The following is an 11,610-nucleotide window of genomic DNA, read 5'->3' as shown; positions in this document are numbered from 1 at the left end:
ACTTCCAGTGTTAGAGCATTCACCACTTCTGGAGGCAAACTGTTCCACTGGTTAATTGTTCTCACTGTCGGGAAATTTCTCCTTAGTTTCTAGGTTGCTTCTCTCCTTGATTAGTTTCCATGCTTTGGAGAAAAGCTTGACTCCCTCTTCTTTGTGGCAACCCCTGAGATATTGGAACACTGAATTGTGATGCACATAAAAAGGGGAGAGGCTTCAGTTGTATAGCGTGGTCACCATCTTCTTAACTATTTTTAATCTTCCTCCCCACCTCAAGTCCGATGGCCTTGAATGCTGTAAAACTGTAGAACTGTCTTGCATTAGTTTTTCCAGACCTGTAAAGTCTGTAAATGGGCAGGCAGGAGATTGAATTCTCCAAAGTCAAGGACAGGACCGGTCAAATAGTAAAACTGAATATTCCTAATGTGCATTTATATGTTATAAAAATTTAAAACAAATACAGTCACCTTCTAATCATGTATTGGATTGATCTCTCTCTTTGGCTGCATTAAAAATGACAAGGAGGTGGCAATATTTACCTACAACAGGTTTTGTATATCTAGAGACCAAGGGATGCCTCATGCAGGCTTCAGCTGGGCCATCTGGCTTTCACAAAAATATAAATCGCAGACAGGAATTTGGTGACATCAGCACCCCCAAAGGATGCCTTCATTCACAACTTGAACGCTTTGATGGAAAGCATATTTCCCTTATACAGTTCATCTGGGTGGAGGGGAGTTAGGATTTGCAGTGGAGCATCCAGTAGAAGGACAACTGGATATATCACTTGCCTCTTGGTTATGAACATTTCCTAACTACAAAAGGAGAAAAGAGAGAGTTGTTTTACCCGTTTTAAACCAGGAAACAAACTGGGCGGTGTACATATAGAATTATTAATTTTTGTTTTTATCAAATACTCTTATTTAGCCATACTAAGCAGGAAAAAAAGCAACATCCCCTGTTTCATTTGTCAAGGAAGGGTGAGGACACAAAAGAGGAAAGATTAACAGACTGATTCTAGTGAAAATTAACTGAAATCCGCCAATGAAGTCTGCCTTAATTTTTCAGCTTTCCTGAAACATGATATGGAGAAAGGGCGCTGGGTCCATCTGGTAAGTTTAACAAGAATCTTCTCAGGAACTTAAGTTTCCTTTCAAGACCAAACATCTCGCCACATTCTTTGCAGAAAAGTTAGATGAATGTCAAGCAAGGAGCATGAAATTCCAGGATGTAAAAATCTAAGAGCCTGGAGAACGATATACCAATTTAATTTAGTTTTAGCATGGTCGGTGTTTTTAATTTTTACTGAAGAGTAATCTATATGGAAAAGAAAAAAAAATAAACAAAGAATAATACAAGACTGTGGAAGGAAAAACGAAGAAAAAGAAGGTTGCTGTTGAGCAGACTTGCCCAAAAATTGTTCATAATCTCCATTATCATGAGAGGTAATGAGAGCAAACCTATTGTGCTTAACTTGATGAATATTGCCTTCCCATATTTTATAAAATTGTGATTCTTGCTTCTGAAGAGTCATTATTCTAAGATTGGGGGGGGGATGAGGTTTCTCATATTTTTTAAAAATTGTGCCTTTCAATCCCTTGTGCCCTTCAATTCCTGACTGCAGAATACAAAATACAGAATAATGGAGTTGGAAGGGACCTTGGAGGTCTTCCAGTCCAACCCCCCCACCCAGGCAGGAAGCCCTATACCAATTCAGACAAACAGTTGTCCAGTCTCTTCTTAAAGTCCCTGCAGTTTTCATGGCAATGTTTTTCAGAAATGGTTTGCCACTGTCTCTTTCCTAGAGCTGAGAGAGAACCGGCTCAAGGGCACACAACTGGCTGTACCTAAAGCAGGATTAGAACTCACAATCTTCTGGTCCCTAAACTGATGCTTTAACCTGATGGCTAGTCCAGGAGAGCAATCCCCTCTTTAATTTAGTGAAATAATACATGCAACATTTTTCATTGCAGCTCTTGGACAGAGATAGAAAAAAAATCTCCTGATTTCCATTTTTGGGGGGAATCATCAGTCTTGACACCCCCCAATTATATAGACAGTGCCATAGTTTTCGAAGCAACATGTTGGGAAGGAGTTTGACATCATCTTCTTTCTAGGGACGAAATGGATCAACTACTGAGTTACCTAAGTCAATATCCCAAGCATTCTTCAGATCAACAGGGGCCTGTCTGAATGTGCAATAAAAGGAAAAAGATCCTCCGCATTATCCCTTTGGATAAGTAAATATCAAGTTACTGAAAATAGTGATGGGTGATATACAATATACAGTTTTAACTTCCTCTTTATCCGTACAATGTTAAGCTGCCGGCAAAAAGAACCAGAATAGCTAACAACCAGAACATCGTTCAGTCTCATCGTTGTTATGTGATCCAGTATTATCATAAAAGTCGTTTGTCTTAGAGTAGTTACAATTCTCCAATAATTTTATTTCAGTTAATCGGTATTGATTCTCTACTTCAAAAAAGATAAACAGAGGGGAAGCGCTATCTTTCATTACTGGATACGTATTTTTCCTAGGTCTGAAACAATATTATGGTAATTGATTAGTAATTTTGCATCTTTTTGAAAAATACCTGGGCTGAAAAATTATGTGATTTAAAAATTATCAGGTTATAATGTACAAACAATGGTGGCATAGAAGTCTAGTAATAGAGATTAAAAGATAAATACTCTTTATGGCAATCCATTGCTTAGTGAGATCTCCTAATTATCTACCTGATAATACATTTCCAAATTTGGGATGCTCGCTCCCATTTCTGCAGCCAATCTAAAATCCATCTATTGAATCTTGAAATATTTTTTTAAGTTCATGCAAAAGCTTTCACTCTTCTACCATACAATTAATATTTTGTCCAGAATTTCCAATGGGAGGAACTGGAATAAGAAATTGAATTAAATTAAAACAACTGTCAGGATTATTCATTAAGAGTAATTAGTATTTTGATGTCTGGCTTGCTAAAAGTATAAAAGGTAATTAGCAATGTAAAGCAGAAAAATCCCTGGTCAATCTGAACGTACTATTAAATATTAATAGTGCAGTACTTTAGATTTGAAGGCAAAAAGTTGCTTTGGAGAATGTGAGAATGCATATCTGCAACAAACAGATCCTTTCCCAACAACATCACCTGGAAATATTTTGAAATTATTTTTAAAAAGACTATAAACCAGAATATTGGCCCACAGCAAGTCGTAGTATATAATTTTAGGCTGCTGTGATGTGCAGGTTAACACAATTAAATATTAGCAAACAAATAGTTCCTCTGTTAAAGTTACATTATGAATTGCAGTATTCAGATTTATAAACATCAAGGTATCTACCATTAGGAAATATAAACAGCAATCATGGATGCATTTAACTTTATGGACAGTAATTATTATAAAATACACCTAGATTTGTTTTCCCCCAGAGGTATACAGTTTATTCATCATTATCTGCTGCTTCATGGATCCATGTAAGATTCAGATAAGATGAATTCAAGATGCAATTAAAATCCAGGGCCCAAATTATTCTTTTTAAAAAAGATTTCAGCTATTCTTTTCATGTAAGCAGAATACTTAAAAGAATTAAAAGAATTGGCTTGGCTTTAGCACTGGGATATGGCAGGGTCAAAACATTTAATGCATACTTAGTATATTATACCAAACATATAATAATATATACTAACATATACTAATTTATACTAAATATATTTGGTATGCAGAATATACTCACGCCCCTTTTAATCATTCCTCGAGAAAATGTACATAATGGGCACATACATAATGGGCACATATAAAAAGTATGTAATTTGGAAGGCATAACTATGGATGTTGTATTTATCATTTTCCCATTTATGATTTTCTCTGCATTGTATGTATAATTCCTCACTCCCAAATGGACACACCTTAGAAATGATGGGCATCTCACTAATTCAGTGGACTGCATATTCAGTGCTGCAAAATATGAATAAAGGATTAATTTAGCCAAGGCTTTTTTTTAAAAAAAACTAAGCTATAAAAGCTCTGGAAATCGTTGACTACGCAATTTACCCAAATGATTTCTTTTCCAGAGCTGAAGAAAACTATGAGAAACATTTTCTAAAAGCTTGAGTACTTCCAGATTTCTGGAACTGAAGCAAAGTATCAGGTAAAGTAAGGTAATTTATACTGGATATGCGAACAAACAAGTTAGCTACGCAGAGATGACCAAAAAGAATGGGTAAACTTTAAATGTTACAAAAATTTTACTTCGTGACCGCCAAGCCCATCTTCTATGAAATGCTGCAGACACTCGGTTTTCAGGATCCGAGTGGGAAGCTGCTTGTGAAATAAGTAAAAGTGGCTGCAGGATAATTATGAAATCAATAGTTTGTAAGGTGGTATGTCTATAAAACCAAAACTGGAAAAAAAATTCCAGGGATGGGGTTGGATTTTATAAATGGATTTTAACTGTTAATCTGTATCAATTTATTATGGGCACTGTTTAATTACTTTTTAATAATTTTTAATTTTTGTATCTTGTTTTTATGTATTGCCCTGTTCACCGCCCTGAGTCCTTCGGGAGAAGGGCGGTATATAAATTAAATTAATAATAATAATAAAAATACTGCTGGGGTTTTAATAATGGATGGCAACTATTCAGAATCAACAATATTTTTAGTTAGTTATTTTTTATCCCGTCTTTATTATTTTTATAAATAATGCAATGGGGCAAACATATACCAAATTCCTTCCTGGTCCTGTTTTCCCCACAACAACAACCTCGTGGAGGTGGGCTGGACTGAGAGAGAGTGACTGGCCCAAGGTAACCCGGCTGGGCATTCATGCCTAAAGTAGAACTAGAACTCCCAGTTCTCCTGGTTTCTAGTCTAGTGCCCTAACCATCACACCAAACTGGCTCTCACTGTACATACAAGCACGTATGTGCTGGAAAAACACAACCAGTGAAATGGTTGGCACATAATATCTATTACAGGGTAAAAAAGGACACAGAGTCAAATTACAGGTGCAGGAATACCAAATATGATGATAAATTTGGAACCTGTTGAACTATACGGTTCCAGTTATACTATTCATGTGGACTTTGGAAGGAGAGTCAGTTCGAAGTAGCGGTTAAGGCACTGGGCTAGAAACTGGGAGTTCTGGTAGCGCCTTCAGCACAACGCCAACTGGGTGACCCTGGGCCAGTCATTCTCTCACAGCCCTAGGAAAGAGGCAATGGCAAAACATTTCCAAAAAATCATGCAGAGAAAACTGTAAGGTCTTGTTGAAGCTGTCTCCCGAGAATCAGACACAACTGAACAAAAGAAAGGAAAAAAAAGAATCATCCTAACCAAAACTACTTGGTTTTGGAAGGACACACATACCCAGATAGAGAAGATTCCTGGGCTGATTCCAGTTTTAAAAAATCTCACGTATCTAGTCCCAGTTATGAGATCTTGAACAGCCATTGTAACATATTGGGCTATGATGGGGTTGACTGGTCAATGATTCCATCATGGCTACATTTTTATGTACTTCTTGAAATAATAAGCTACAAAAATAGTGCAGAAGGCTTTTCAATGAAAGTGAAATTCCCACCATGCTTGAGTTTTTACAAAGAAGGCTAATACAGTTCCTCACCAATGTGAAAGCAACCATTTTGCAACTGTGACCTTTAAGTGGTGCAAGTCTCTTTCAAATGAAAAACTATTTGCAGTTGTCTGGGAGGGTCCTTCATTCTCCAGTTAAACACAGGCTTTCCATATAGGTCCTTAATCTTCTCCACAAACAAATCCTCCCTTTAAACTACACGCTTTGAGATTAACTCTTAATGCAATCATTTGGTACCTGTGATGTGGCACATACCTTAACCACCTGTCTTGTCAGTCTATAAAGAGTTCTGTGGCCCACAAAACGGTCTCACATAAATCTACTTAATTGAAGCAGGACCTGGGTTTCATAGATCAAGGAGCATTAGGACGCCAGCTAAAGAAACAAAAATGACAGCCTAGATCAGCCTCCTCCCACCGTGTTAGCCTGGTTCTTGTCAGTTGTGTTTATTTACTTGTGTAGAAAATGTATTGCTTGATCTTCCAACATTAAAATCAACTCTAAAGCACTACTGAACCTCAGAGAGACATACCCTAGCCGAGCCTATCAAAAGAGATCGTGCAATTGTGATCAAGTCCATTTTTGGGTCATGTATGCCTAAGACTTTACATCAGGGGTGTCAAACTCAATTTCATTGAGGGCCGTATCAGCATTGCGGTTGCCCTCAGGGGGCCGGGTGGGTATGGCCAGGGTGGGCGTGACCTACTGGGTGGGCGTGGCTAAAGTGCATATGGCCTACTGGGTGGGCGTGGCCAGCTCTACATCATTCGCATCAAGGGTGCCTATGGGGGCCTGGGCAAGAGTGGGACAGATCTGAGGGTCTCTGGCAGAAGGAAGGTCTCTGGGCCAGGGCCAAGGCAGTGGGGGCCGTTCCCTCACTGTTTCCAGGATGGCTTCGCGGGCCACATGAAACCACTTCGCGGGCCGCATCCGGCCCCCGGGCCTTGTGTTTGACATGTCTGCTTCACATCAATAAAGTGAGGTTTTTAGAGAAATACTAGAAATTCTCCTGAATGTAAATGATAGCTCGCATATGCTTTATTTTCAACTTTGGACAATGTTCAGAACCAGTTTGTTAACCTGCGGTAGGCATTGATAGACAGACAGATGGATGGATGGACGGACGGACGGATGGATGGATAGATGACAAATCATTGGTAACAATGACAGATAATCCAGAGATATCCGTATCGTTTGCACTGACTCCAAATCTGACTATAATCCAGCTTCATTCCATAAAAACTTTGCAATATAATTTAATCCAAGATAGAATATGACTTGCAATGGCAAGATATTGAACAAGGAAGCACAAGTATTAAGTATGTTGCTGTTCTCACTTTATTTCTTTACCAAGTGATGGCCAGGACTGACAGTGGCCAAAGCTGATCGACATAGGCCAGTTTAACTCTTGCCTTACAGACTATTATAGCCCACGTATACAATTTAGGAAGGAAAAGATCAGAATATTAGCTGAATCAGCCCCTATGAAAGAAAGTTAAGTGCTGCCATCAGGCTTGAGAAAGAAATGTACATCTGCTTTAGTAAAGGATCATGCTTTACTAAATAAATAGTGAAAGTAGAAGAGTGTTTGAATTTAGCAATCAAGGGATTCAGGATACTGGAAGACTTGAAACTCATGGCATCAACCACAATTGTAGCTCCCTCTGATGACTACAGAATTCCGCATAGCATTTTATTTTTGTTCATGTATTCCACTGACAGCTGACTGGTTATGTCCTAATTGCTTCCAAGAGAGGTCAGCAAAGGTTTTCCTTTAAAAAAATAATTCTAAATAAGCTAAAGACAACACATTCACTCTCCCTCTCTCTCTCTCTCTCTCTCTCTCCCCCCCCCCCCCGCACACACACACACACACAAGTGTATAGGCACACACCCTCTTGCGCATGTTGATTTATGGAAACAATTATGATCCTGTCGCAGTCTTTTCTGAGCTAGGGAAGTTTGCAGCTACAGTACAGCCTCTCATGTTGCAAAAGGCAAACAGCAGAAATGGAATACTTGTGTGTCCAGCTGTTATCAACAGGCGCAAGTAAGTCATCTGTCTTCTTGAAAACTTCTCAAAAGATTGCTTAGCTGCTAACGTTTGCCATCCTCACCCTTCTGTAATATCAGAGGTAAGGCTCCTGTCAGCTTCTTAGGAGCCAGCAGCAATAAATCTCCCGGTTGGTGCGTGTGTGTGTGTGTGTGTGTGTGTGTGTGTGTGTGTGTGTGTGAGAGAGAGAGAGAGAGAGAGAGAGAGAGAGAGAGAGAGAGAGAGAGGAGTGTGTAAAAATAGGGAGAAATGTTATCCAGTTCTCCTGATAATTAAAACTGGGTTATAGGAGCGAGCCTGTAAGGATTTCCTAACGTAATAGACATGTGAAGCAATCAAATGATAGAGGGTTGAAGAGTGGCTTTCTGCAGAAAAGTCTGGCAACTGAGCTGAGCGGCAAAAGGCACAGAGAGAACGGCAAAAGAGAAGCCAGCCCAACAGCGTTATCAAGATGTGTCTGCATAAACATTTTGCCTTCTTACTGTTTTATTCATTGCTTATGTAATGACCATAACTATTTATGCGTACCGATTTCCTGATAGATCTTTTGCTTTCAGTGCGAGCAGTGAATACGAGTAGCAAAGGAAGTTACAGCAACCGAGGGTATTGCAACCTGTTTCTTTGAAGGAAATCCTGGGATAGAGGATATTTAAAGGGCCGATTCCCTCTAATACCGATATTTGAAAAGAAGTTTTGTTGGTTTTTGTTGTTTTGTTGTTTTTTTCCTTTCGTTTGCAAGAGGAAGCACAGTTGCCGGTTAAGTCACTTTACAAATCCAGGGAAAAACAGAGGACAGGTCAATGACCAAGGAACGACGAGCTACTGAAGACGGATTTTTTTCATTATGTTGTTCGTGAGCACCCAGAACACTGCACTATAATGCACAAATGGATATTGACATGGATCCTGCCAACTTTGTTCTACAGATCATATTTTTACCTTATCTTCCTGGTGGGTGCTCTGTCCTTAGCTTGCAATGACATGAACCCAGAGCAAATGGCTACAAATGTGAACTGTTCCTCCCCGGAGCGACATACTAGAAGCTACGATTATATGGAAGGGGGGAATGTAAGAGTCAGAAGGCTGTTCTGTCGAACTCAGTGGTACGTCAAGATCGACAAGAGAGGCAAAATCAAAGGAGTACGGGATCTTAACAGCAACTACAGTGAGTAATCTCTTTTCCGCAAGGTGTTACTGAAAACTCCAGGCCATTGTAATAGTTGCTTGGGGCTAAGTAAAGGATGAGGGCAGAAGATACTGGCCACGCTAGCCATTAAGCATTTTCCTATGAATCATATGACAAGGGCATTTGGTCTTGATTTATTTAAAAGGCATCGTTTTAAATAATATGTTTCCACTATGTTACAGATCGGCTAATGTATTACTTACAGCTGGTAACTATTAGCAGAGAAAACCCAGTATAACAAGTGAATTAAGGCTGGTATGTATTAAGGTCTCAAATGGTACAGATTGGATGGGATTTTAGGGTTGAAATACAAGTTCCCTAAAGATATTGGTCTGGAGTTTCTAAACAGTCGTATCAACACTTGACGGCAAGTCAAATTTAAAGAGGGGGAAGGGGTCATGATAAAACTACATGATAGTTTACCAGCGGCCCGTGAATATAATAAGAAGGCGATGCTTTTTTTTTGACAATCAACATTTTTTTCCATAGCTGAACGTTATTTTAAAATCTACAAGAGAACCGACAAATGAATATTTTAAATCCCATATTCATTCCTTTTCTATTCAATCAACATTTTTCCCCTATAGCTGAACATTATTTTAAAATCTACAAAAGAACCGATAAATGAATATTTTAAGTCCAATATTCATTCCTTTTTTCATTCGTAATTACTAATTGTATAAGTAGTGTTATAAATCCGATCTGTGATGTGATTCTGGTAAGAAAATCCTGAAATGCACTTTTAGAATCTTGCTAATATTAATAGTTTTATACCAGGCTTGGGATAATTTATAAAAAATGAATGTAAAGGAAAAATGCATAAGGGAAGCAGAGGTCGGTAATTCCTTTATTTATATTTAATATTGACCTGGGCAAGTCAAAAGTATACTTTACACAGTTCTGCATCTAAAAAATTACACTACCAGGGATAATTTATAACATTCTATATAACATACCAGTCTTTTAAAACTGATTCAGGTCATTACTACATGGAATCAATTACTACGAATAGATAAAATCTTAGTATAAGAACCTAAAACCAAAATAAGCCATTTTCATTCGGCCCTTCTGAAATCTCCCACTGCTTTGCCACATCAAAATGCATAAAGGTAACACAACTTGTATCTATATTTTTGTGCCTCAATTCCTGCAACGTTGAAAATAAGCTATTATCATGTTTTATTTCTTTACCTCCTAATTCTTTGGATGGATTTCTAGCACCTCATAGTGACCAATAATGATACAAAATATACTTTACTTCAATCTCTGTTGGTCAAGTTAGCCCTCGGTTGGATCATATGGCTCTATTAAAAAGGGTGCAGACCTAAAATAACTGAATTTCCTATATGGGTCAAAGCAAACCATTGAAATTAATGAAGCCAACAGATCAATTACAGGAACAAAAGACCAGAGATTAATGATGAATCATGCAATACATCACAAACATATGTACGTGAAGGTGGGTTGGAATGTATATGTTTGAAGTAAATGTAAACTGTATTTACTTCAGCCTTATAAAATGTATTATTACTCTCCACTGTATCTTGCCATAGAGTTAAAACCAACATTGTTGGAAAAAAGAAGTCCCAATCAAAAAAGAGGATACTCCCCTCCAACTTTAGGAAAATATGCATTAAAATAAATTGATCAACATACTTATCCAAAACATACTGGATTAGGTCCCAGTGATGTCAAAGTCTCAAATTCAAAGTCAAGTGTTTTGAATCCAGAATTCCAAAACTTTAAAAGTCCTATGAAGGACATAAAGAGGTTCTCAGTAAGCAATGGCTGGGAGGGAGGGAAGGAGTGGGGGGGTCTCCCCAATAATCAAACTGCCCCCCCAAAATCTATACCTGCGTGTAGGTCTGATATGAGCTCCTGGAATTCTGGATGATTCAACTGGGACACAAGAAACCTTTGGTGTGGTTAATCTGCTACAGACGTCTTTGTGTCAATTTGTAATTTCATTCCAATTCATTCCTGGTTGATTTCAGGTAATGTGGGTTTCCAAGTGTGAGAAGAGAATCACACTGTGCTTGCATACGGAGCAATCAACAGAGTGTCAAATAAGAGATACGCTGTGTAAAATAAGAGAACACGGTGCCTAGAAAAGTGATTCTTTTCAGCCGCCTCCCACCCTTGTTCCCCCAGCTGCTTGCAGTAAGGAGACCTCAAAAGGGCTCTACTCTGTGTCCCAAGCCTAACATTTCCTCCAGGGACACCACAGTTACAAGCAAATGTCTGTACAATATTGGGATGCCTGGAAAAGGATGCGAGTAGAAAAGGATGCTTAATGTTGTCTTCACCCTCTCTGCTCCTCCCCTCAATCCTATCCTAAGATTCTCCCTTTCTGGTGTTCAAAAACATATGGTCTGCCTGTTTCTGTCTGTGTGTGTGTGTGTGTGTGTGTGTGTACATATGTATAAACCTCATGGTTTACCTACCTGGACCGAGATGCCCTACGCACAGTCACTCATGCGCTCGTGACCTCCCGTTTAGACTACTGCAACGCTCTCTACATGGGGCTGCCCTTGAGGACCACCCGGAGGCTTCAGCTGGTGCAGAATGCGGCCGCGCGAGTTGTGATGGGGGTCCCCCGATACTCCCATGTAACACCTCTACTCCGCGAGCTGCATTGGCTTCCGGTTGCCCTTCGGGTGAGATTCAAGGTGCTGGTGATGACCTATAAAGCCCTAAATGGCGAGGGTCTGGGATATCTGACCTGCTGCCAGCATCAAGCTCCCTTCGTCCGGTGTGCTCCCACAGGGAGGGTCTTCTTAGG

The 11,610-nt window shown here is 39.2% G+C and overlaps 1 protein-coding gene across 1 annotated transcript in view; it reads left to right on the top strand.

Annotated features, from left to right (window-relative positions):
• The first annotated feature begins 8,216 nt into the window (after positions 1-8,216).
• Positions 8,217-11,610, top strand: part of FGF7 (fibroblast growth factor 7) — a 29,205-nt gene continuing 25,811 nt past the window's right edge. Inside the window, exon 1 of the mRNA XM_081337290.1 lies at positions 8,217-8,807. Within this exon, the coding sequence (XP_081193416.1) occupies positions 8,522-8,807 (286 nt within the window). The 5' untranslated portion in view covers positions 8,217-8,521. The remainder of the gene's footprint in view (positions 8,808-11,610) is intronic.

This window comes from Vipera berus, assembly GCF_964194415.1.
Source record: "Vipera berus genome assembly, chromosome: 12".
NCBI lineage: Eukaryota > Metazoa > Chordata > Lepidosauria > Squamata > Viperidae > Vipera > Vipera berus.
This window is presented reverse-complemented; position numbering and strand designations above follow the sequence as displayed.